The 24,267-nt window shown below is 49.2% G+C and overlaps 13 protein-coding genes across 13 annotated transcripts; 7 read left to right on the forward strand and 6 right to left on the reverse strand.

Moving 5' to 3' along the window:
- Positions 1–20: 20 nt before the first annotated feature.
- dhh1 (DExD/H-box ATP-dependent RNA helicase DHH1) lies at positions 21–1,707 on the forward strand (the record flags this gene model as incomplete). The annotated part of the gene is made up of 4 exons (XM_035502389.1): positions 21–64; positions 126–198; positions 257–853; positions 904–1,707. 4 exons carry the CDS (start codon positions 21–23, stop codon positions 1,705–1,707), a joined length of 1,518 nt encoding a protein of 505 aa, XP_035358282.1.
- A 1,721-nt stretch (positions 1,708–3,428) lies between these two features.
- ctpA (putative mitochondrial tricarboxylate transporter (Ctp)) lies at positions 3,429–4,850 on the forward strand (the record flags this gene model as incomplete). The annotated part of the gene is made up of 9 exons (XM_035502390.1): positions 3,429–3,461; positions 3,525–3,579; positions 3,632–3,652; positions 3,710–3,841; positions 3,916–4,063; positions 4,168–4,425; positions 4,488–4,523; positions 4,588–4,737; positions 4,793–4,850. The coding sequence occupies 9 exons, from the start codon at positions 3,429–3,431 to the stop codon at positions 4,848–4,850; spliced, it is 891 nt and encodes a 296-aa protein (XP_035358283.1).
- A 154-nt stretch (positions 4,851–5,004) lies between these two features.
- On the reverse strand, positions 5,005–6,416 carry AtWU_07282 (putative mitochondrial translation release factor (RF-1); the record flags this gene model as incomplete). The annotated part of the gene is made up of 3 exons (XM_035502391.1): positions 5,005–6,024; positions 6,077–6,246; positions 6,314–6,416. The coding sequence occupies 3 exons, from the start codon at positions 6,414–6,416 to the stop codon at positions 5,005–5,007; spliced, it is 1,293 nt and encodes a 430-aa protein (XP_035358284.1).
- A 473-nt stretch (positions 6,417–6,889) lies between these two features.
- Positions 6,890–8,530, forward strand: AtWU_07283 (DnaJ and TPR domain protein; the record flags this gene model as incomplete). Its single annotated transcript, XM_035502392.1, has 2 exons — positions 6,890–7,867; positions 7,943–8,530. The coding sequence occupies 2 exons, from the start codon at positions 6,890–6,892 to the stop codon at positions 8,528–8,530; spliced, it is 1,566 nt and encodes a 521-aa protein (XP_035358285.1).
- Positions 8,531–8,794: 264 nt separating this feature from the next.
- On the reverse strand, positions 8,795–9,744 carry AtWU_07284 (protein-L-isoaspartate O-methyltransferase; the record flags this gene model as incomplete). Its single annotated transcript, XM_035502393.1, has 2 exons — positions 8,795–9,412; positions 9,643–9,744. 2 exons carry the CDS (start codon positions 9,742–9,744, stop codon positions 8,795–8,797), a joined length of 720 nt encoding a protein of 239 aa, XP_035358286.1.
- Positions 9,745–10,817: 1,073 nt separating this feature from the next.
- Positions 10,818–11,737, forward strand: AtWU_07285 (uncharacterized protein; the record flags this gene model as incomplete). The annotated part of the gene is made up of 2 exons (XM_035502394.1): positions 10,818–10,968; positions 11,028–11,737. The coding sequence occupies 2 exons, from the start codon at positions 10,818–10,820 to the stop codon at positions 11,735–11,737; spliced, it is 861 nt and encodes a 286-aa protein (XP_035358287.1).
- Positions 11,738–11,990: 253 nt separating this feature from the next.
- Positions 11,991–14,037, reverse strand: AtWU_07286 (putative dihydrolipoamide succinyltransferase; the record flags this gene model as incomplete). The annotated part of the gene is made up of 11 exons (XM_035502395.1): positions 11,991–12,035; positions 12,096–12,167; positions 12,242–12,309; positions 12,362–12,416; positions 12,474–12,533; positions 12,592–12,984; positions 13,062–13,406; positions 13,492–13,547; positions 13,600–13,671; positions 13,736–13,794; positions 13,853–14,037. 11 exons carry the CDS (start codon positions 14,035–14,037, stop codon positions 11,991–11,993), a joined length of 1,410 nt encoding a protein of 469 aa, XP_035358288.1.
- Positions 14,038–14,536: 499 nt separating this feature from the next.
- Positions 14,537–15,072, forward strand: AtWU_07287 (NADH dehydrogenase [ubiquinone] 1 beta subcomplex subunit 9; the record flags this gene model as incomplete). The annotated part of the gene is made up of 5 exons (XM_035502396.1): positions 14,537–14,556; positions 14,610–14,742; positions 14,807–14,885; positions 14,944–14,985; positions 15,047–15,072. 5 exons carry the CDS (start codon positions 14,537–14,539, stop codon positions 15,070–15,072), a joined length of 300 nt encoding a protein of 99 aa, XP_035358289.1.
- A 392-nt stretch (positions 15,073–15,464) lies between these two features.
- On the reverse strand, positions 15,465–16,045 carry AtWU_07288 (histone H2A; the record flags this gene model as incomplete). Its single annotated transcript, XM_035502397.1, has 4 exons — positions 15,465–15,523; positions 15,576–15,779; positions 15,845–15,933; positions 15,993–16,045. 4 exons carry the CDS (start codon positions 16,043–16,045, stop codon positions 15,465–15,467), a joined length of 405 nt encoding a protein of 134 aa, XP_035358290.1.
- Positions 16,046–16,666: 621 nt separating this feature from the next.
- AtWU_07289 (histone H2B family protein) lies at positions 16,667–17,253 on the forward strand (the record flags this gene model as incomplete). Its single annotated transcript, XM_035502398.1, has 4 exons — positions 16,667–16,841; positions 16,898–16,969; positions 17,026–17,113; positions 17,163–17,253. 4 exons carry the CDS (start codon positions 16,667–16,669, stop codon positions 17,251–17,253), a joined length of 426 nt encoding a protein of 141 aa, XP_035358291.1.
- A 350-nt stretch (positions 17,254–17,603) lies between these two features.
- On the reverse strand, positions 17,604–19,064 carry AtWU_07290 (cysteine protease ATG4; the record flags this gene model as incomplete). Its single annotated transcript, XM_035502399.1, has 5 exons — positions 17,604–17,961; positions 18,017–18,244; positions 18,304–18,472; positions 18,523–18,831; positions 18,911–19,064. 5 exons carry the CDS (start codon positions 19,062–19,064, stop codon positions 17,604–17,606), a joined length of 1,218 nt encoding a protein of 405 aa, XP_035358292.1.
- A 791-nt stretch (positions 19,065–19,855) lies between these two features.
- AtWU_07291 (putative R3H and G-patch domain protein) lies at positions 19,856–22,043 on the forward strand (the record flags this gene model as incomplete). The annotated part of the gene is made up of 5 exons (XM_035502400.1): positions 19,856–19,919; positions 19,978–20,862; positions 20,925–21,055; positions 21,143–21,516; positions 21,590–22,043. 5 exons carry the CDS (start codon positions 19,856–19,858, stop codon positions 22,041–22,043), a joined length of 1,908 nt encoding a protein of 635 aa, XP_035358293.1.
- A 263-nt stretch (positions 22,044–22,306) lies between these two features.
- AtWU_07292 (putative C2H2 finger domain protein) lies at positions 22,307–24,111 on the reverse strand (the record flags this gene model as incomplete). The annotated part of the gene is made up of 2 exons (XM_035502401.1): positions 22,307–23,822; positions 23,993–24,111. The coding sequence occupies 2 exons, from the start codon at positions 24,109–24,111 to the stop codon at positions 22,307–22,309; spliced, it is 1,635 nt and encodes a 544-aa protein (XP_035358294.1).
- Positions 24,112–24,267: the final 156 nt, after the last annotated feature.

Consider the following 24,267-nt stretch of genomic DNA (forward strand, 5'->3'; position numbering starts at 1 on the left):
TCTTTCTACACCTGATCACCATGACCGACGCCTTGGCCTCTCAGCTGAATAACACTACTTTAGGGTACATTCACCGTCACACGCTGGTTTATCCATATGATGAGGCTAACTTGAACACTTCGAAGGGATGCGAGCTCAGACGCGAAGTGGAAGGAGCAATTGAATGTCCCTGCCAAAGATGCAAGACCACAAACTGAGGTTCGTCTGAATCATGAACAATGGGTATGGATGTTGATTGCAATCTAATGCGGCTTAGGATGTGACTGCTACGAAAGGCTTGGAATTCGAAGACTTCTACATCAAACGCGAACTGATGATGGGTATATTCGAAGCTGGTTTCGAAAAGCCTTCTCCAATTCAGGAAGAGACGATACCAGTCGCTCTTACAGGCAGGGATATCTTGGCGCGAGCCAAGAATGGCACGGGAAAAACAGCAGCTTTCGTTATTCCTACCTTGGAGCGCATCAATCCTAAAAGCACCAAGACACAAGCCCTTATCCTTGTTCCTACAAGAGAGCTGGCGCTCCAAACGTCACATGTCTGCAAAACTTTGGGAAAGCACCTCGGTATCAATGTTATGGTCACCACAGGAGGTACCGGCTTGATGGATGACATTATTCGGCTGAACGACGCAGTCCATATCCTCGTTGGAACCCCAGGGAGAGTCCTGGACCTGGCCAGCAAAGGGGTTGCTGACCTCTCCGAGTGTCCTACATTTGTTATGGACGAGGCTGATAAGTTGCTGTCACCTGAATTTACTCCAGTCATCGAGCAACTACTATCATTCCATCCTAAAGACCGCCAAGTAATGCTTTTCAGCGCCACCTTCCCGCTTATTGTGAAGTCATTCAAGGTATGCTCCGTGCATGGAGATATCAATCACATGGATGCTGATATTCTTAGGACAAACACATGCGCAATCCGTACGAGATCAATCTCATGGACGAGCTCACTCTCCGTGGAATCACGCAGTATTATGCCTTTGTTGAGGAAAAGCAGAAGGTCCACTGCTTGAACACACTCTTCTCCAAGTTACAAATCAATCAATCTATTATCTTCTGCAATTCTACCAACCGTGTCGAGTTGCTCGCTAAGAAGATAACGGAACTGGGTTATTCTTGCTTCTACTCCCATGCCAGAATGCTTCAGCAGCATCGCAATCGGGTGTTCCACGACTTCAGGAATGGTGTTTGCCGGAACCTTGTTTGCTCGGATTTGTTAACTCGAGGTATTGACATTCAAGCCGTCAATGTTGTCATAAATTTTGATTTTCCGAAGAACGCCGAGACTTACCTGCACCGAATTGGTCGATCTGGCCGCTTTGGACATCTTGGTCTTGCTATCAACCTTATCAATTGGGAAGACCGGTTCAATCTATATAAGATTGAGCAGGAACTTGGAACTGAGATCCAGCCAATTCCACAAAACATCGACAAGAAGCTTTACGTCTATGACTCACCGGACACAATTCCACGCCCTATTGCCAATCCATCCCAGCCCCAGATTACTGCCCAAGCTGCGAATGCAAACATTGGTGAGCGTCGTCACAACCACCATATGAATGGTGGGCAGTACCAATATGGCAGGGGCCGGGGCTCTTACCGCGGAGGCCGTGGACAAGGCCAGCGTCGCAACATGCAGAACGAAACCAAGTTTGGCACTCAAGGACAGTCGAGCGGCAAGTCCCACCCAACGCAAGTGTCATAGACATAGGATCATGTGCTTCTCTGTCTCTTATCTTTCCACTTTTTACTCATATCTTGCATGTTTCCTTGCCTTTCTATCATATTTCAAGTTCATTGTTCTGTTAGCTTTCTTTTCTCTCCCCCAACCCCCTTTTTCTTTTCTCTTCAACCTCTCCCGGGTCTTTTTTTCGTTTAAAGAGGCCAGGTTGCAAGTGACTACGGTAGCTTGTTCAAGCACTACAAATTCATTCTTTCTGTCATCGTTGCTGCATTCAATTTCCCGATATCATATCAACTATGATCTATGATAACGTTTGAGAAACTGTATTATAACGCATGCTCTCCCTTCTCTCTCCGTTCCGTGTACCTCTTCGGCCGCCTCACTTCCCGCTTCCTACCATCTTATCCTATACCCTACCCCACCCTCTTCTTCACTTCGCCACGCCAAAGCACTATGTACCTGCATTAGACGGTATGCACTTGGTACGGTGAGCACCATTATTGGCCTTCTGGCTTCCTTCCATGTACATAATTCCTTCTGCTCCACACCAGATGTTTCGATTCACGGTTTCGGGGCGTTTCCGGGCTTGAATTTCGACCTTCTTCTCTTGGCGTTTGAAGGTCTCTTTTAACTAACAGGTGGGTATTTACTGATCAATTTCGATAGCCGCACGGCTATCCCGTCATTGCATATGCGTTATACGACTTCAAATCTTTAGGGTGAATGATGCGCCGAGTTGAAATACTCCCGACATGCCTCTGAACCTTGGCTCAGTCATGACTACAACTATTTGCATAATTTGTGGTCTGCGATTTGCATTCGGCGCACTGCGTTAATGGAGTTTGTTATTATTTTGTGGCTTCATACAATAGCCATTGTCGGACCGAGTGATCTGGCCCTTTTCTCACGCGTCGCATCCTCTCGACCAGTCACCTAGCAGTACTTCCACCATCATAAACATCGCAGTTGGCATTTTTCATCACCTGCTGATGGGCGTCTTTGTGAAGTACAGCAGGGGCTCGACGTTCGTTCGGTCTCAAGGCACATGAATTGCTTTGTGTTCGCCGACTACGGACTCAATCTGGCATTTCATATTGTCTCTGGCATCGGTGGCGCGAGTGTGATTAACAGCTGAGAAAGGGGATGGGGGGTAGGCAGGAGAGTTTGTGCGTTGATGTTATGCACAAAGGTGAAACGGGTGGGGATACCACGGATTGAAGTGACAAACCCGAAGGAAAAGAGACGGGAAAAAAGAAAAAACCCCCTTCAAAAAAAGAAAAGAAGTGGAAGAGAAAAGGGCAGAAGCAAAGCACAAAATAAAAGAGAGAGAGAAAGAAAAAGAAAAAAAAAAAATTAAAAACAAATGGGAAAACCCCCAGGGAGTGATTGATGCCGCCGGGTTCTCTCGGTTTTTAGAGCTTACAAACTATGTAGTGCCTAGCGGAATGGAATCTTTAATCCCTGGGAATCAACCAGAATCATCTCGATAAATGTTGAACATACATCCCAAGTTACAATATGGGAAAGAGTGGTGAACGGTACTACGGAGCCCAGTTTAAGCTTAACTGATAATACTTTACTAATTACCTAAGGTCTACCCCACGTAACTGGGTGGGTTGCGGGAGTTGCTCTCGCCGAGCCCCGTATCCCTAGTATGACTCCTAGTGCTGAGCGACCCCCGGCGAATACACAGCAGTCGGCTAACAGACTTCCACACGGGTCCTGCAGCAGATATCCTGGCAATGGCAACCTCCGAGAACGATAAGAGGCCTAAGGTTTGCTGCAATCCTCTTGGTACCCCAACCGTTCAACAACGTGTCTCCCTAACAAACTATTAGCCCAGCAGCCTGCGGTCCATCATCGCAGGCTCTACTGCCGGTGCAATCGAGATCGGTAACCATTCTCTTATGATAAATTAAGATGCTGCTTGCTAATTCAATGGCAGCAATTACCTATCCGGCCGAATGTAAGACCTTTTCAGACCTGGACCTTTCAATTATCGGTTAACACCTGGCGCGCTCAGTTGCGAAAACCCGATCTCAGCTCAATCGCAGACTACCGGACGCAAAGAAACTCCCATGGCCGCCATTTGGGGCACAATGGTACGCTGGGTGCACAACTTTGATTATAGGGAATTCACTCAAGGCAGGAATTCGTGAGTCCATCCTGTTCCACCGAAACGATCTTGTAGCGGTAGAGTCACTTATGCTGAGATCTATCTTCAAAAAGGGTTCGTCGCCTTCGATTGGTTGAAGTCACTTTTGCAGGATGAAAACGGCAAGATTTCTGGACCAAGAACAGTCATCGCCGGTTTCGGCGCAGGATTTACAGAGTCATTGCTAGCCGTTACTCCATTTGAGAGCATCAAAACACAATTGTCCGTTAAGTTCTGACCCTCATCGTACCATCGACTGGGCCATAGCTTCTGCTGCGGATTGTACGAATAGAACTAACTGCGTCTGATGTCAATGAATACTGCAGGATCGATGATCGCAAATCACAAAATCCTCGCATGCGTGGATTCTTACATGGCAGTAAAGTGATCTTTCAGGAGCGGGGTGTTCGCGGTTTCTTTCAAGGCTTCGTCCCTACGACTGCACGACAGGCTGCCAACTCAGCTGTTAGGTTTTCGAGCTACACAATGTTGAAGCAAATGGCCCAGGGTTATGTCGCTCCAGGTGAGAAGTTGGGAACCGCGAGCACTTTCGCTCTGGGAGGCATTGCAGGCCTCATCACTGTGTACGCCTACCTACCCCTCGGGTATTGCTTACCATCATTATACTAACACTCTTGTGTGATAGCTATGTTACGCAACCTCTTGATACTGTCAAGACAAGGTATGTATCTGGCAGGCCGGGGATGCATCAACTTCAAAGTAGCCGTACTCTGACACAACAGCAGGATGCAATCGCTGGAAGCCAGCAAGAACTACAAGAACAGTTTTGTCTGCGCTGCGCGTATTTTCAAGGACGAAGGCATCTTCACCTTCTGGTCTGGTGCTGTCCCACGGCTAGCGAGATTGATTATGAGCGGAGGCATAGTGTTTACGATGTTCGTGCTAAAACACCCATTTCGCTGAGTGTGCATGCGACTAACCCTCTTACAGGTACGAGAAAACCATGGATGCTTTGGATGGTCTCGATCCGGAAAGGCGATACATTTGATGGGGAGCACTTTGGCCAGTAGGTGCGACACATGGTGAGAAACACCATTACTATTCGGAATGCCCGATGCGTGTGAATTTATAGTGTGCCATATGATATGACTGTATCTACATCATGCCTATAAGCGAATAGCTGTCTTTTCGATACCTTGACCCTAACGCGGTTGGGCACTCAGTCCTTCTTTATCTTGGACTGATTCTTCAACAGCCAAGGCCTCTATTTCGCGCTCGACGAGCCATGTCCGTACGCTTTCCATTACGGTTTCTAGGCCCTCGCCACCATCAAGAACACTATCCAGGTTGTGTATGGTGAGGCCGCTGCGATGGTCTGTGCAGCGATTCTGACCGTAATTGTAAGTCCGGATCTTGTCACCGCGTCCCATTCGAGCAACACCGCCCATTGCTCCTCTCCTTAGGTTAACCAATTCCTGTTCTCGGGCTTCTCGTCTTGCTTCAGCAATTCTCGCCCGTAAAACCTGCCAAGCCTTCTTTCGATTGGCATGTTGGGAACGTGAATCTTGCATGGAGACAACGGTTCCCGTTGGTATATGGGTTAACCGAATAGCTGACTCGGTTTTGTTGACGTGCTGACCGCCTGCGCCACCGGCTCGCATCTTTTCTGTGCGAACCTCTTGAGGATCCACATAGTAGTCGCTGTTTGGGTCCTCGAAATTGAGTGAACTATCCAGGCCGCTCCCGGAGTCTGGAAAACTAGGAAGTATCATCACACTAACGGCACTGGTATGTGTGCGGCCCTTCGCCTCGGTGGCGGGAACCCTCTGTACTCTATGGACTCCCGACTCCGTTCTCAGGATGTCATAGGCCCCATCCGCGTCAACTTCCAGGACCGCTTCACTCAATCGGTCTTGCGCAGGGCCGTCTGCAACATCCTGTTTTATGAGGCTATACCTGAGACCACGACGGGAACAGAAGGCGATATACATCCTCAAAACCTCAAAAGCAAAAAGACCAGCCTCGTCACCACCTGCGCCGGGGCGTATTTCGAGCAAACATGGGAGGTCTGCGAATGGGTGGCGAGGTATAAGGGCCTTCTTCAGATTATCCGCTATGGCAGGTAGCGCGACCTTGCTGCTCTCCAGATCTTCAGCTGCAAGCGACCTCAGCTCAGCATCGGTTTCCGGGTCATTAAGCAATGACAAAAGTTCAGATATAGACTGCAATTTGTCAATAAAGCTCAGTACATAAACACATTGGAGAAAAACATACACTATTTGCGTGTTCCCACTCTTTTAAGGTACTTGCGATTGGCGCAAGTTCACCCACTCTTTTGGCAAGTTTCGCATCGAAGACCTCGGCCAAATGAGCGGAGAGTGTGGAATGTTCATGGGTCAGAGAACGAGCGCGTGCTAAGAGGGCTTGTGAAATGCCGGCGGAATCTACATCGGACCATATTAGTTTATTGCTAGACAATGAAGCAGACATAGATATGAAGGTATAACAGACCAGTTTTTAGGCCGCGCCGTTGTAGAAACGGACGGGGATTGGAGCCAATCCTAGCAGCAGACCGCACGAAACATCGAGCGCATATCCAGGGCGCGTTGAACATGTTCTATCGAGCTGTGATTGAATAAACCATGCTCGTTGGACCCGACTCGAGAAAACCAGCTGCTGGAATCTCGGCTAGCTCGAGACTTGGGGCATGCGGAGGTTGTGATATGGCAAGTACGGATACGGGATTAACAGCTCCATACGGGAATCTAACGGGTGGTAATGTTACCGTATGTAATGTTGTCGTAAAGGCCAGACTGGAAGAAGACGGTCATGGATCAAGCTTCCTTTTTCCTTCCCCTTCGACGAAGGACGATATAGTGTCTGTCCTGCCCGCTACTGTTGGCATTGATAATATGTGAAAGTGCTTTCTGACCTTTTCAGGGTCCCTCACGCTCTTTTTAACCTTCAAACCTCTGTCATCCATTTCATACTGACCATACGTCCTCACCTACTATGATACTTGCGCCATAACTTATCCTGCTTCCATCGTCAAAGTCCCATTCCAGGTGTCTCACGGACTAGACGAACATGCACTTGCCTCTGACATCTCTTACGGTCTTTCTGGCCTTTTTTTCCGCTGGTCATGGCCTGCAATCTTCCCAGATTCCCTCTGACACCCCACTATCATCTTTGATCGCTTCTGCGAAAACTCACCTTGCGGGTGGTTCCCCCCGCGAGGCCTTGATGTATTTTGATGCAGCTGTGTCCAGAGATCCCACGAATTATCTTACACTCTTTCAGAGAGGTGCTACCCATCTGTCCCTTGGTAAAAGCTCACTGGCTCTTGAGGACTTCGACCGGGTACTCCAACTGAAGCCAGACTTCGAAAGCGCTCTTCTACAACGGGCACGACTGAGAGCCAGCTCTGCTGACTGGGCAGGTGCGTTGAATGATCTTGATAAGGCTGGTAAGGGGTCCACACCAGAGTATCAAGAACTCCGCGATTCGCGTGATGCTGCGTCTGCCGCGCTGGAAGCGGAAAGTCGCGGAGCCTGGGATGTCTGTGTAAGCCAGGCGAGTGTAGCTTTGTCCAAGGCAACCATGTCTTTGAGCCTGCGGCGGGCTCGGGCACATTGTCGCTTTGAGACTGGTGAAACAGAACAGGGAATCAGCGATCTTCTTCACGTGCTACAAATTCACCCGAGCTCCTTGGAGCCCTATCTACAGATATCATCTACACTTTTCTATGCCTTGGGAGACACAGACCGCGGTATCGCCCAAATACGCAAATGTCTGCATTCTGACCCCGATTCCAAACCGTGCAATCGCCTTTACAGGAGGGAAAGGCAGCTCGTAAAACAGTTGCAAAAACTGGAGGACGCTCTGAATGCGCGAAAACACAATAACGCCATCAATATACTGGTCGGAGTCGGTAGTGAAGGCGGTCTTCTTGATGACGTGCGGAAGGATGCTGCACAGGCGAAGGAGGATGGTAATATCCACCCAAAAGCCCCGAGCAGCCTTTATGCCTCACTCGTCGAACGAACCTGCGACGTTTTCCGAGAGGTTTGTGGGACACCTAAACCCCTGCTGAACATCACCCTTTCCGCGGTACATGACTAAATCTCGTATCGCTTCTAGGCGCAAATGCCCAAGCGGGCTAGTTCCTACTGCTCTGAGGCTTTAACTTTCGATCCTAATTCTTTACCAGCGCTGCTCCTCGAGAGTCAGCAAGCTATTGACGAGGATCGATTTGATGATGCTATACGGTTGCTAAATCAAGCCAAGGAACATCATTCCAGTTCGAGGGAAGTTCAGACCCTGTTGCAGAAGGCCCAAGTTCTACAGAAACGCTCCAAGCAGAAAGACTACTATAAGGTTTTGGGTGTGAGCCGTGATGCGGACGAGAGGACCATCAAGCGTGCTTATCGGCAGCTTACGAAACAGCATCACCCTGATAAGGCCATTTCCCAGGGTGTTACTAAGGAGGAGGCTGAGAAGAAAATGGCCTCAATTAATGAAGCTTACGAGGTACTATCAGATCCTGAATTGCGATCCCGGTACGACAGCGGCGATGACCCCAATGACCCCGAGTCACAAAGGGGCCGGCCTTTTCAGGGGAGTCCGTTTGGGCCAGGCGGACAATTTTTCTTCCAGCAGGGCGGCGGTCAGCAATTCAAGTTTTCGGGTCAGGGCTTCAACTTTCCCGGCGGGTTTCCTTTCCGCTAATGTTGGGGTCCGGACTTCCAACTGCTGGAGGAATATACTGTACTTAAGTCATGCACCTTTTGTTCTTGTTCCAGTCTGTTTCGGGACTGGCAATCATTTTGTGCCTTAGCCATACCCTGGTCTTCTAATACAAGGCAATACTGTGTCTCAAGAAGCGTATTCATAAACATTCTGATGTCTCGCATTCGAGTAGACTGGACCTGGTTGATTTTGTTTCGATACGGATTGGCCTTGTGCTCTTCTCTACGTTCGTTTCATCCTTGCTCATCTTCCTGGGCGGTCTGTTAGGGGAACGTAGCTAACCTGGAACACCTTTTCTTTGCGGACTGAACCATCCTCTCTTTTTTCAACTACCCAGATATACTGTCCTCCCCCCAGCCCAAAGCTAGCCTCATCATCCTCCGCATCAACGGGTATGAACATTCGCCCTGGTGCGCGGAGCTGCTCGATGAGTACGGGGTGAAGGTGATGTGCGGCCGCGCCAACATGGATGGCGTCGTACGGTGCACCTTCTTTCCAGCCCAGGCGACCATCGGCGGTAATGAATTTCACCCTTCCCGAGTCAAGAAAGCTACTCCCCTCTTTTGATTTGCGCATGTTGGTCTGTGCCAGTTCCACCAACTCCGGAATGTGGTCTACACCTATAACCTGGCCATCGGCTTCGCTTGTGGACGAAGGACTCACGACGAGGTTTGCAAGCACGTGGGTGAGGTAACCCGAGCCAGATCCGATGTCTAGCACACGCGAGCCTGGCTTCAGATAGTCGATGAGGTATTCACAGGCATGTCCATGCATGTGGGGAGCAGATATGGTAGCTCCATGCCCGATGGGCTGCGGTGAATCGGAGTATGGCCTTGAGGGCGCATAGTGGGCGCGATCAACCTTGCACTTTGGTCAGAAACTCCATTTTACCCAGAAAGCAGGAATGTTGTCAGGTCGTCCAGTGCCCTTTAAGAGGCAGACATGTGGCTAGGCGTGACAGAATGGGGGCGGGGAGAAGGGGGTGAACCTTTCCCTCCGTTTGGGGTCCGGCGATTGTGTCAAGCAGGGGTAAGCACTGGCCGCAGTGTTTTGACAGTGTGTGAAGTCCAGGGATAGGAGCTACTACTCACGCCTAGCATGGCATTCTTCACTCTTTCATCTTTTATCAGACCCGTCTTAAACAGATTCGCGATGAGCTCGCTATTCGTGGAGCCGGAGCAATACCACGCCATTGATAGGGACCTTTGCAGGAGCTTCTTAGGTAATGAGGATACTCTTATGGGTGTCTTTTTTGGCATGTAGCGTGCGACTGGTTTCTTTTACTTTAATCCGAGACAGCAGGCAGTGCCCGTCGCAAATGCCAATATCGGACCTGGCCTGTAGATGAGATCACTAGGCAAGCAAGTGTTAAGCTGCAGGAACGCTGCTTTTCACAGGAGCCGTTCACATGATGGTCGTAGCCTTATGTAGCTATGACGCCATGCTAACCCGCCTCCGGTCACGTGTATATACCCGGGGTTGAACCCCTTCAGTGTCTGGGAAGAAGAGGCACACTGGGGAGGTAATGTATTATCAATTGCTTTGTACGGGATAGGCGGGCAGGTATGGTATATTGTATCATGCGGTGGAGTATTTAGAATATGGGCCCTTATATGTGGCGGTATTTGTTCACTGGTTGGTGTATCACCATTTCATGGTACAGATGTATGTCTATGCATATGAATATATATAAACTCGGGTATCGAGAGCTACACCCATGCTCGGAGTCCATGTAATACATATTATACACTAAATACACGCGAAAATAAGTAATATGAGTCTAGTCAAGAAACCCGAATCCATAGCTTTTCAAAGCCTAGCAAGCCAAAATCACATAGACAAAATACTCTGTACCATCGGTCTCGACAAGCAAACAACCTAACCACGCAAGGGCCGGGTAACTTGTAGATACTAAGCACTAGCCGCATTGGCTTCATAACGATTAATAAGCAAGCATATTAACCAGGTATTAACCCACAGTACCAACTTAATCAACCAGCCAACCAATAATAACTAGTTAGTTACTAGGAGTAACTGACTACTACTCCGCCAGTTAACCAACTGACCACTCAAAGTGACCTACTTAACTGACTGATCAACCAACAAGGGCCCGGGCCGGTAACCAGCTATCACATCTCCGAAAATTCACAGGACAAAGCATACTCTACTAGACCGGCTCATGGATTGTGACGGGATTTAGAAGCCCACAGTGCGATCAGATGACCAGCAGAATGGCTGGATTGCTAGTTGATTGCACCACCCCACCATGGAATCGCCCACAGCAGATCCGGATACACAGGCTGAGGTAGATCTTATGATACTGGATTACCTCCTGTGCATGGCCATTGACCAAGTCCTGGACTCCGGGAATGGTAAAGTTGAAGATGACACTAGCTGGAGTCTCGATACGATCAACAGTATGGATATTCTTCCGATGCGCCCGATAGTACATAGGTACTGACGTTTAACCCAACAGCCATCAAGACTGCACTCTTACCATCGGACACTCTTTCCAAAGACATGCAGATAAAAACCCAGATACTAGAGCTCGCACAATTGTTCAGTGATGGCAATGGAAAAACAGAGCGAAGCAGAGGTCTTGCTACTGAATTGTCGCAGGAAGACCAGCGCAGGAGTCCAATTACACGATCTGGAAAAAGCACCCCCCAACCATACCAGCCCCATGAAAGCGACAAACTACCCGCCCATGATACCCGGGTTGTCGCCGTTGATAGATCCTTCAATGCGCTAGTCCGATTTGTCACCCTTTGCGGCACTGCGAGAGACAATTTACCAGATGGACACGCTGATATTGCTGCGAAGTTAATAACCGAAGCTGCACTGAACGAGTACCACACTGCGGGTGTTAAGGCGCCAGGCAGGTACAGAGAATGCATTGAACGTGTCACTGCGTGCCTGCGAGAAGCCTCGGATCCGTATGCAGAGCAGGTAAATCTAGCATACCTGAGCACCCTGTTACCATCCATCGACCTTGCATCAGCCGAGTCGGAAGGATCTGGGCAAAAGTCACCACGCGGAGATACTATTACCCGCTCGGTACATCGTTTCCTGACCGACCTCATGAAGACACTAGACCCTCCAATACTCATTCAACTCGAGAGAGGGAAACTTGGAGGACTGAGCCGTGAAGAGACCCAGCAGTTGAAGGACAGGATAGGGCTTTGATAGTAGAGAACGTCTTGGCATGTACGTATATGGTAATCTGAGCCAAGTTGTTGGGATTCCACGACAACCATAGGCAGCAATGAAGCTTAATGAAGTTTGTATTGTAAGCTGATACGCTTGGTTACATCTCCGTACAGGACTGTTATTCTACAATTCGAGAGCGTAAGTGCAAAAATAAGAGGCAAAAGGGAATGATTGATATGTGCCCAAGACCTCCAATACCCAACAGGCTAGTTCAATCAGCGTGAGAAATCTAGCCCAGCAGCATCCGACGGGGGTCTTCGATGTATTCCTTGACCTGCGATAAGCCAGAGTTAGCACACAATCCGGAAGAAAATGCCCAAGAAGAATTATTAACCTTAACCAAGAAAGTTACAGCCTCACGACCATCCAAGAGTCGGTGATCGTAAGTCAGGGCAAGATACATCATCTGTTCAAAGTATTAGCGACCACTACGGCCTTTCCTCCCTTTCTATGATTTCATGCAGAAGTGTGGGGACATACAGGGCGAATTTCAACTTTACCGTTCACAGCCACCGGCTTGTCCTTGATTGCGTGGAGTCCGAGAACAGCTTGAAAAGAATTAGATATACATCCAAACGACACACCAAGATTCAGACCTACCTGTCTGTGGGAGGTTGATAATGGGAGTTCCCATCAGAGAGCCAAAAACTCCGCCCTAAGCGTACTGTTAATACCTAAGCGAACACCTGGTAGACAACAAGTAAGCACTCACATTGCTAATGGTGAAAGAGCCCCCGGCCATGTCCTCGATGGTCAACTTATTATCACGAGCCTAGCAAAAAGCACGTTAGCCACCTTTCATTCAAGCCAGCTTCCAGATAACCTCCAACCTTCTTGCCAAGATCCGCGATGGCCTTCTCAATGCCAACGAGGTCCATGGTCTCTGCATTGCGGACCACTGGCGTCACTAGTCCTTTCTCAGTAGCAACGGCCACGCTGATATCCACGTAATCACGATAAACAATGGTGTCTCCACCATTGGGACCCTCGATGGAGGCATTAACAGCGGGAACGTCTTTCATGGCGAGAACACAGGCGCGAGAGAAGGCACTCATGAATCCAAGTTTGACACCGGTCTTCTTCAATACGTCGTCCTTGTACAGCTTGCGGAACTCCATGAGAGAGGACATGTCAACTTCGTTGAATGTAGTGAGAGAAGCTGCGGTGTTCTGGGACTGCTTCAGACGTTCTGCGATTCTCAATCTCATCCTGTTCATTTTAACCTATCGAGAAAGCAGGAAGATCCAATGTTAGTGGAGGAAAAAAGAAGGTTGATGCAGCCAATCGGCCGGGTACATACCCTCCTTTCTTCGCGACCCCCAACGCTGGGCTTGGCAGGTTCGGAGGCCTGAGGCTTTGTAGCTACCGGCTCTGTTTTCTTTGAGGGACTGGGCTCCGAAGGTGTGGCCTTCTCGGATGAAGACTGGGGTGCTTCGGGTGCCTTCGGTTTCTCAGGTTCGGAAGCCGTGGGCTTGTCAGCAGCAGCTGGCGCGGCCGGCTTTTCATTTGCGTCTTCAGTCTTGGTTTCAGGGGCACCTCCAAGCTCCAACTTGACAAGGTCCTGTCCAACTGTGACGGTGTCTTCCTCGCCCACGAGGAACTCTTTGATGGTACCGGATTCAGGGGCATTAACGGATACATCAATCTACACAAGTGAGTCGCTGATTTATATTTCACAGGGGTATATCCGCTGTAGCGGGAAGCGGCCATCGCCTGGTCTCAGCGCTTACCTTGTCAGTCTCAATGGTTGCGATCTCCTCGTCCCGTTCAACGTAGTCGCCGATCTCTGCCGCCAATATTAGCCCAGTCCATTGATACGTCGAGCGCTGAGACCTCACGTTTGGAGAATTGCTTCAATGTCCCTTCGGTGATCGATTCCGCCATCTGTGGAACCTTGACAACAGTGTCCGCTAACCGGAAACAACAACAGGCATTAGTAAGTAGCGTTTCGAGACAGTGGAAGGAGGATATTACCATAAGTTCGCACCTGAGCAGCCGCGAAGGGAGCGATGCCGAAGCGAGACATTTTGGGTCTATGGCAACAGTTAGTCGTTGATTGCTATTCAACAAACAAGACTTGGTACCACTGACCCCAGAGCCGTAACCTGCTGGAGACCCGCGCTTGACTTGAGAGGACCATTGGCGCTTTTCTGGGAAGCAATGGACATCAAGCTTCTGGCGCGGCCGATGTGGAGGCTGCGGGAAACGCTGGCGTTTCGATGAAGAGTCCTCAGGTGTTGCCCAGAGAGGCGATGAAACGGTAATCGAGAAGCCATAATGACTGGCTTGGGTCCGTCTGGATAATCAGATTAACAAAGATTGTAGAGATGTAGTCGGGAGTTGTGGTAGCACAAAATAGGCCCCGTAAAGAGTGGACGTTGTTGTTGTTGTTAGGCTCTAGTCCTAGTCCTAGGTATGGATATTTCCTGTCGGGAACTGTAGAGTGACGAAACTTATGTCAGTCGAGGGCACTGCAAGCTCAAGCCCGGGCCGAGACAACCGGAATTTCCCTCAACGAGCGCGGCATTCCCTGCGCCCGGCAAATGAACGGAGTATTATTATTACGCTACTGCGGGCGTCGAAAAGCACCAACTTGGTACTTTCGTGACCCGCATAGGATCATTAACGGCTGGGTAACTGAACGAGCTGTAAACTTCGTGCAAAAATCAATATAGACTACAACCAGACGGCCGTGGTTCACAAACACGGCAGACCCGAGAGAAAAGTGTCTTAATACAACTCACGCCTACGGAACGGAACTGCTGCAGAATCAGGATGCCTCTCAACGCTGGCGCGTAGGTTGACCAAAGGAAGAGCGAATAGAAGATATCCTGACTTTGTTGTCCAGTTCACTTTATCGACGGTCCCTGAAACTGGCCCTTGATTGGGCCGTTCACCGCCATATCTGGAGAGGACAAGCTGTGTATATCCGCTCACTTTTCGAAGCCAACAAAGATGTTCGCGATCCCCGTCAGCAGAAGGTAAGTGCTGCTTCTCACTGCATTGAACAACTAGTGTTCATAGAACTGACGGTAAAACGAACAGGTACTGCTTCAAGAGACAGAGAAGCTCCTAGAGACATGGAAACACCCTGACCCTTACCGCGCACCTACGGCCCCGGGTGGTAAGTCTGACCAGAGTGTGCTTTATGAAACGGATATCTTGATCTGACATTTCTATAGGCAGCAAGTACGAGAGAAACATTCCCGCCCCTCAATTGCCCCGTGAGTGAACCAATAATGACCTACTGAATGCATCGAATATTGACGCGGCAATATCTGCTAGTTGCTTCGGACAGCTCGGCACACTGAGTATAACTGCAGCTCCTTTGCGCAGTTATCTTGTATTCCTAGGTCCATAGATGAGAATAAATTGACTACTACATCCATATATCCCGGGGGACCTTTAATTGCTTAAATAACGGGCCACTTTTTTTAAAGGTGAAAACAGCTCAACAGACACCATTTGGTCTTTACTAGGCGAGCGCACTCCTTACACGAGTCTTTACTAGGATAGAAAATTGAATCCGTGAAAATGCTGTCGGTATCATTCCATGCCCGTAGACATAATGTACAACCATAAACTGTGGAAACTAGAAAAAGAAAACGCAGAGCCATAAACGTTCCGACCAGAACCCCGTTATCACATCAATAAGAGAACCAAACCGCGCCGAATCAGAGAACCCAAATTAGAAAGAAATTGTTTACAGCTCCTGGCTTCCCGGGCCCTTTCCACTCTTGGGGGTCTTCTTGGGCAGAAGGTCTGTGTATGGTCAGCACCACATGTTGGGCTTTCAGGTGGAGCTGGAACTTACTCTGGTGGATGTTGGGGAGGACACCACCCTGGGCAATAGTGACGTGACCCAGAAGCTTGTTCAGTTCCTCATCGTTGCGGATGGCGAGCTGAAGGTGACGAGGGATGATACGGGTCTTCTTGTTATCGCGAGCAGCGTTGCCAGCCAATTCAAGGATTTCGGCGGCGAGATACTCAAGGACGGCAGCGAGGTAAACGGGAGCACCTATTGTATGATGTTAGACATATCCTTTGATAGGACACTTTCATGATAAAACGAGTATCACTTACCGGCACCAACACGCTGGGCGTAGTTGCCCTTGCGGAGCAGACGATGGACACGACCAACGGGGAAGGCGAGACCGGCCTTAGACGAGCGGCTGCGATTTCGTGTCAGTTTAATATCTCGAAGAAAACGCGAGATGGACGGGTGGCATACGATTGGGCGTTCTTGCTGCCGCTGGCCTTGCCTCCAGATTTGCCTCCAGTCATTTTGATAGGTGAAATATGAGTTTTTGTGAAGGTGTTTAATTAAGAAGTTGTAGTTAACAAGTGACGATGGCGATAAGCGGGATACGGTGCTAAAGGGTTGACGGCCAACGCGAGGGAGCGGAGGACATATATAACAACGCGATCAGGGTGACGTTGGACTACTCGGGAGCCTTTCAGATCACCCTCTCGCTTAGCGGGGTCAACCAATCACAAATGAGATCATGCTCCGGCGCACCCATAGCTTGGCAAAGAGTCTTTGGTATGATTCCGCGCGTGGTCGCCCCCAATACAGTTAAGCGTGGTAATTAATTATTCTAGTTTCGATACGGTTATATTAGCGTGATCTTAGTCAACTCCCCACAGTGGACGACGCGTTCTCCCTCATCTAATCATACAGATCATACACAAGTGTGACCGTATTGAAATTCTGCTTCTTTTGCGGACTCAGGATCAACTGAGTATTTGCGAGCTAGTATAAGTAGCGCGCCTCCCTCGTCACCGCGTCTCCCTCATTCTTATCCTCATCTTCACTCTATCCTCTGTCGACGCCAACGCAACCACCGTACCTTATACTTTTATCACAACTCTTCATCTTTCATACCTAATCTCAAATCTTTCAATATGCCTCCCAAAGCCGCTGAGAAGAAGCCCAGCACCGGTGGCAAGGCCCCGGCTGGCGGCAAGGCTCCCGCTGAGAAGAAGGAAGCCGGCAAGAAGACTGCTGCCGCTGCCTCCGGCGACAAGAAGAAGCGTGGAAAGACCAGGAAGGAGACCTACTCCTCTTACATCTACAAGGGTGAGTGGTTTTAAGACATCTAGTTTTAGATGATAATTATTGACTTTCGTTCGTAGTCTTGAAGCAGGTCCACCCTGATACCGGTATCTCGACTCGCGCTATGTCCATCCTGAACTCTTTCGTCAATGGTATGTTGTGAAACGAATCGCAGTCCAAATTTCAGCAAATACCTAACGCGTCCTAGATATCTTTGAGCGTGTCGCGACCGAGGCCTCGAAACTTGCTGCTTACAACAAGAAGTCCACCATCTCTTCACGGGAGATCCAGACCTCGTAAGTGCTTTGCAGACCAAAATGGTAGTAAATAACTAATATTTTCTAGTGTGAGGCTCATCCTTCCCGGCGAATTGGCGAAGCACGCGGTGTCCGAAGGCACCAAGGCTGTCACGAAGTACTCGTCGTCTGCCAAATAAGCATTTTCATTTCTTTGTTTTCTTTCTGCAGGATTGTTCTTTTGCTACCTCGTCATCTGTTACGGTTTTGAGGTGGTGGGTTACAGGGTGTTTGCGGGATTCTAATGTGTCATGGGATGGCTTTATTTCTTTTTTCCCCTTGGGCCAAATGTTTATGGTTGCTTTTTTTTGTGACGTGAATGCGGTGTAACATAACTCGGATGTGGGGTTGGTTGCGCGGGTTTACCTTCCTCAACAGAATTCGAATATCAAATTGCCTAGTTGCATGTCTATAAGATTAGAGCGCAGTGGTGCATCGTTTCTAGGCTGGGTACTAATGTTAATCCATCTAAATGTATTGACAGCAAGAGCTATTCGATATCATCCAGCGCTTCAACCTGGTCAAGTGCTTCTGCTTCCTGATCGTGGTCAGGATTCATCTGCTTGAGTACATGGATTATCGGCCGTCCCTTGACGGCTTGTATGCGGTTTAACCAGTCGTCCCAATCTTCCTGGTCTCGGATGAGGAAGCCTATAAGCATGCTTGGATCCATGTCACGCACGTGAATTCTTCTCAAGCGCCGTGTATGATAAGTATCAACCTCCTCTTTTGAGTATAGTTCGCCTCCTTGGCGATCTGGAAGCGCAGGGCGGGTATAATGTGGATCTAGATAGAATAGATGTGACCCTTGGGCTCCAACAAAGTAGTGTGACGCCGACGGGCGTCCCCTAGTGATGACGTCAGCTTTGATGAAGAGAAATAGCTCACAGGTGGGCAATGTACCCTGCAATTCCGACTGATTGAGGGAACTGCAATGTGGCTTTTAGGCCATCCCAATAGACTGGAGTGATATGGTCGATGCCGAGCCTTGTTCCTAGCAGTATCAGGGTAGGCTGAAAGACACCGGAAGAGTTTCGGGCGACATTCATGAACCTGTCCTGGTATACTTCCGATGTATCATTAGAGACATAGACCTTGAGTGTAGGACTTCCACACTGTGCCGAAAGTGCTCTGTGTCGTTGTTCAGTTTACTTCTTTATATCAGTTGCTAGATGCAATGCGGAACATACTCTATGCACTTGGCCGTTGCGGAGGGCCCAAACCATTCCCCTGGGAACTTCCCACACGATTCGGCGCCATGCTTGACGAACCGATGTACGGAGAAGGGGGCAGTTGGTGTGTCGGCGAAAAGAGACAGTAGCTGTGACTCTTCCTCGAACCTCGCTCCACGGCGCCAGTCTGGTCGGATGTTAGCAGTACATTCAGGTCACGCGTGTAAATGATAGTACCACGTCCTAGGACCAACGTAGATAGTGCATTTGCCAGCAGGCTCTGACCGGAGCGTATCATACAGCCCCAGCCAGTATCGGATGTAAATCCTTGCGTATCTACTAATTGGCTTCTTAGGCGTACCCCCAGTGTCATTGATGCACTTTTGTCGTCTCCCTCGACTCTGGGTATCGGGGGGAAATTGGACCTATACGTCATCCAGATTCTTGATTCAAAATCCAACAGGAACGACTCGGGCCACGCATGTTCTGATGGTTTCCGATAGTTGGTCGTTCCCGTCGCGTTATCTCGGGCGCTGTTCTTGTCGGCTGGCACCGGTATCAGTATGATTTGGAACAAATGCGTCTTTTAACAAGACATGAGTAATTATGTTTTGCTTGGGCTTACGTGTCTCACCCCTTGGGCTGGCATCCTTCTCGGGGTGATACTCTATTCCTAGGCACCATATCGAGGAAGTAGGATCTTCATCATTCCTGGGCTCTGGGTCCCAGAGATACTGTACGATGCGTTTGCTGCACCGTCCTATGTCGACTGTATTCATGTCTGCTATCGTTCCGATACTCTAGGTTGCGCTTCCCTGGTCGCACAGACAGAGACGGTAGGGGTTGGTGTCGCAGTACGTCACTAGACAGGTCTGCACTATATATTATCCTCGGCCCGTTGGAGACGGGAAACCTAGACGGCGGGGCTCTGAGGGAGAGACACTAATAGTGCAACGCACTCTCCAAAAGTAATATAATGACAGTTACCAGCGCGGCAGATCACAAGGTTGGTAGCGGCCAAAGAAGAACAGTTAACCACGAAAGGGAGCTTAGTGTGACCAGGAGGGGTCATACAGTATCTATGCATTTAGTTGTAGTCACGGGGCCAGCTAGGGCGGGAGTTGCTACTACAGCTGAAAAAGCTTAGAGAAGGCTATCTATCATAGGCCCTTACATATTCACACCAAAGACTCAGTAAAAATCGGAAAAGTATAGTAACCCTGACCAGTCTTGACATCGTATGTGGGAAAGATACTAGGCCTTACTATCTCTCAGTGAATCAAGGCCACCCAGACCCTCAATGATAAAGCCCGCCTGTGTACCCCACCGGGCACCTTCGCCGCCTGCCATCATTACATAAGTGAAGATATGAGACCGCAGATAACACTGCCAAGAGCGAGGGACTAGATTAAGCTCCGAGGCAGTAAAGGTACCATCTCCAGTCGCTTATCCTCATCCGGTCGACGAAACACCCCTCTGTCTCCCAACCGACAAAAGGATTACAACCATATCCTAGGATAAGGCCAAAGGGAAAAGGCAGTAAGCCAAGCGGAAAGAAAAGGCCTGGAAGATGACACGATCCAAGGCAAAAGTTCGGAACAAGAAGCAGAAATCAGTGGCAGATGATCTTCTAGGTACTGTATCATAGTTGTCACTACTTCACGTTACAGTCACATTACTGACTCTTCTAAGACCTCGGCAAAAATCATCTTACAATGCAGCAAGAAGCGCGCAACACTGAAGGACGCAGCCTATGGCGGACTGGTGCCTCACTACGCCACCAAACAGTCCGTTTTGTGAGCGCCCAGGACATTGACCGGGAGAGTGAAACGCAACCCCCCCAAAGCACAATCGAGATAAGCGCACGCGAAGAGAGTCTGGAAACACGGACGACCCAGGATTGTGATCAAGCAACGGCTACGTCTCTGTCAGAACGCAGGCCGGGGACCGAGGACTCGCCCCTCTGTGTTGAGTTACTTGACGACTTCGAATCCACAGCGATATCGGATTCCATGGAACATCTCTCCAAGAAGTCTCATGACGATTCGAGTGAAGATGAGGTTGTGTTTCGTGGCAGGAGACACCAATATGGGGAAGGCAGATCACACCCGTCGGATACCCGGACGCAGAAAGTTATTGCCGGTAGTCAGCAACCAAGAGCATCCGAGCACAGCAAATTGGTTTTCCTTTCCTCAAATTCTGAGCCCAAATCATTGCCCGCTTCCAAGCCTCCACAGACAGAAACATGCCCACAAGAAATGGACGATAGCCCAAATTACTTCTCGCTTACCAGCGATAAGCGGCGGCGCAAAAAATGGAAAAGAGACGATGATGACATACTCGCCGACTACATAGATAATATTGACACCGAGTACTTGATACCAGGGATACTGGGCAGCTCTCCGCACTCTGTTGAAGCTCAAGAGCCAGACAATGCCGACAAGGTGGTACCAACGTCCGCTACGGGCCTGAACTCCGCAGCTGAGAAGAAACTGCAGCAAAGCGAGGCTTCCGCTCAACGCGATAATCTGACACTGAGCGATGAGCAAGAGTGCGGCGAAAATGAGGTTTTCGAGTGTAAGTGGAAATACTCAAATCTCTTGGTCGTCACGCCTGTGGGCGTTACTAACTGGGCAAAGGTCACTACAATCATTTGGACGAAGAAATCAGTCAAGAGGTATCCGTTAACCGAATTTCTCATACGGATAGCGCCTCGACCTCTTCGTCAGACGGTTCGGACACAGAGGACATAGAAGAAGACAAATCTGAGGTAAGAAACCTAACCATTCCACGTCTGCTAGACATCCACCCCTCGAAAATCGAACCACCCTGAAATATCATTACTGACTTCAAGCAGAACCTGCACGCGGATGGTAACAGCTTCTTTGCGTCTGCGACGGCTTTTGCTGATGCATTGGAATTTGATCCCTACTATGGATTCGATATTATGGACTTCAACCGACCAAGTGTGAAAAAGAAGTCTAAAGGAAAGGGCCGGTCCTTGGACATTAGTCTATCAGATAGTGAACTTGAGTCCGAGTTGGTAAATGCCTGGCAAAACGACAGAGCAAAGAAAAAGGCTAGAAAGCAAAAACGCGAAGAGCTGCGCTCCCAGGGCCTATTAGGCCGGGGCCGCCAAAACCCGTCCTTGAAAGACAAATATTCCAATGGAATCGGCACCGAGGACCTGAGAAGCGAAATTCGACATTTCCTCCTGTCACCAAGGAATAGGTACATATGTTCCCTCCTCGTCAGCGAATCAGACTGCTTCTGGTATATGATATCTGACACTTTTTCTTTGCAGCTTGGCTTTGCCTCCCATGTCGAAGCAACACCGCAAACTGGTCCACGAGTTGGCCAATGTCTTGTCTATGAAATCGCAATCTCGAGGCAAGGGGTCCTCGAGGTTCCCCATCGTAAACAAGACCTCACGGACTCCTGCATATTCATCCAAAACAATATCTCAAATGGACCGTATATTATCAAATGGGCGTGGGCAACGCGGGCTCAAATCCCGCGACTCGAAGCCGAGCAAGCCTAGCAAGTCGCGCCGCGGGCGAACCGATGCAACTGTTTCCTACATGGATGGTGATGTCGTCGGAGGATCGGCACCTGAAATTGGTGCCGAGAATAAGGGCAGGGCTATGCTTGAGAAAATGGGATGGAGCATTGGCACTCCCCTTGGTTCTATGAATAACAAAGGTATTCTTCAGCCTGTTGCACATATTGTGAAGAACTCGAGGGCTGGGTTAGGATAGGTAGCATGTGCAAGCGATAGTCAGAGCAACTTGGTACTCTCAGCTTCCTTTCCTTTCCATTTTCTGTCTTCCTCAACCTACATGCTATGATTGGAGGTCAACTGGTTTGTTAGAGAAATACTTGTAAACATACTATCCGATATAGTGGTATTGAATCTCTGATAATGAAATATGTATATGATATAAGGCCACGATTAGTGCCAGGTGTTGATATATAAGCTCTTGGAAGGCGCAAATTTCCAAGGGAAACCAAAGTAGAATTTCTAAACCCTTTTCTTTCTATGCCGAGTGACCCCTTTCACCTGTGCGTGATCAGACTCTTTTAGATGTGAAAAAAGTTGGGTCCGTGAAGGAAAGGAAGCGCTGCATGTTGTACACTGCGTGCCTAGGGACTGTCCTTTTGCCTGTTCCGCTTTTTTTAAGCGCTTTTGTTTAGCCTTGCCCAATTTCTGAACGGCTGGCTTGGAGGGGTCAAGCTCTAGATGCGTAAAATCTGAAGACAGACTAGCAGCCGCATCTGTCGTATCCTGCGTTGAATCATCGGTCAGTTGGAGTCGACCCTCGACAACCTCTCTTGATGCATAGTCAATTTCACTTTCTGAGTTTTGGTCGATATATCCCCGTAGGCTTTCGTGAGAATCGCGTTGACCATGGCTCTCACCGGCATCGTTTGGTGCTGGTATGTCACCTTCATTATCGTCATTGCCGAGTGTATTGCCTGACGTGGATCTGCATGGTGTGCTGTCGGCATTCGATACACGCATAGCTTGATCATCCGGGACAAATGTCATAGCAGCCTGAGCTTCATACTCTGATGAATCTCCGGCTAGTCCCAGCTGTTTGTTTTCATTCCTCATTTCTTTCTGAAGCTGCTTAATAGCTTTGACGTGCTTTTTGCTTCGCTCGTGTGCCTCAAACTGATTCAAACTCTTGAAGCTTTTGCGGCACACAACACATTCGAAGACTTCCAGTTCTGTCTCAGTACTACTCACTGTCTCGTCATCTTCAAATTCCTCTGACTTTGCCCAGTCTTGCGTGATATGGTCTCGCAGCTTAGCCTGATTCGCTGCCCTTGATTTCGCAGCTTGGGAGGCGGCAGATTGTCGGAGGAATTCCTGGCGCTGTGACTCACTTTGGGTGCTTGTTTTGTATCGCGGGTCGCGCTTTTTGACGAAAGCTACGAGTGATCGAACAGCATCGTTGAATTCACGGATGCCTTCCTCCCTCAGGCGCTTATTTTCCTTCTCCATCAGTCTACGAACACGACGATCGGGAGCTTCTGAGTAACGATGGACATCTTTCCATGCAAACGACTTTTTTGTTGAGAAGCCGCCCCATGCAACGTAGAATGGGCGTACAACTCGTTCGAAATCATCCCCCCGGCACCCAAACGTCGGATAAGAAATGATTTCCACATTCTCCCCACGGCAAGCGATCTCTTCTTCCGCGGCAAGTCGTGAGAAGACCTCACGAAGACCACCGTAGAAGCCATCTGAGGAGTCTGAGAATTCCATCTGTGGACTGAACCTAGAAAAGATCCTATAGATATCGTCTGCAGTAGTCGTGCGCGAACTATGTGGACTGCCAGAGTTGCCAGAACTACCCTGGCTTCCTAGCAAGACATCTCGATGAGTATCGTACCACGAACGCTCCTGAGGGTCTGAAAGCACTTCGTAAGCAGACTGGACCTCTGCAAAAAGCTTTGTAGCAGATTCCACATTTCCATAGTTTCGGTCCGGGTGCAACTCAAGGGCTTTTCTTCTGTACGCCTTTTTGATTCTAAAGGGATTAAGGGGTGTTAGTGGCTTCAGGATACCTTCGCTGCTGATCCCACCACGTCTCTCCTTCGAGGCCCGCATTCAATTCTCCTTCCCCATTCTGCGTGCTCTATTCACAAAAAAAATTCATGCGCAAGGTTTAGAAAAAACTGACAGGCAAGGCAAGCTTACTCCTCTGCAGATGCGTCCCAATTCACCTGTAAAAGTTCGTAATAATCAAGTTTCTTATCAGGTGATCCAGCCGAAGAGCTGGCGTTCTCTTCGCTTGTCGAAGACTGAAATTGCCCCATGAGTCTGACTAAAAAGTCTTCCGTGGTGAGGAGGTGAAGAATGGATTTGGCGCAGGAGTGTCAAGATTGTTTATAAAAGATGGGGTACAGAGCACTGGTACGGCAGAACTCCCCGCTCAGGATCGAGCTCGCTTGGCTCCGATTTGCACCCACCCA

Source organism: Aspergillus tubingensis (assembly GCF_013340325.1).
Source record: "Aspergillus tubingensis WU-2223L DNA, scaffold_8, whole genome shotgun sequence".
NCBI lineage: Eukaryota > Fungi > Ascomycota > Eurotiomycetes > Eurotiales > Aspergillaceae > Aspergillus > Aspergillus tubingensis.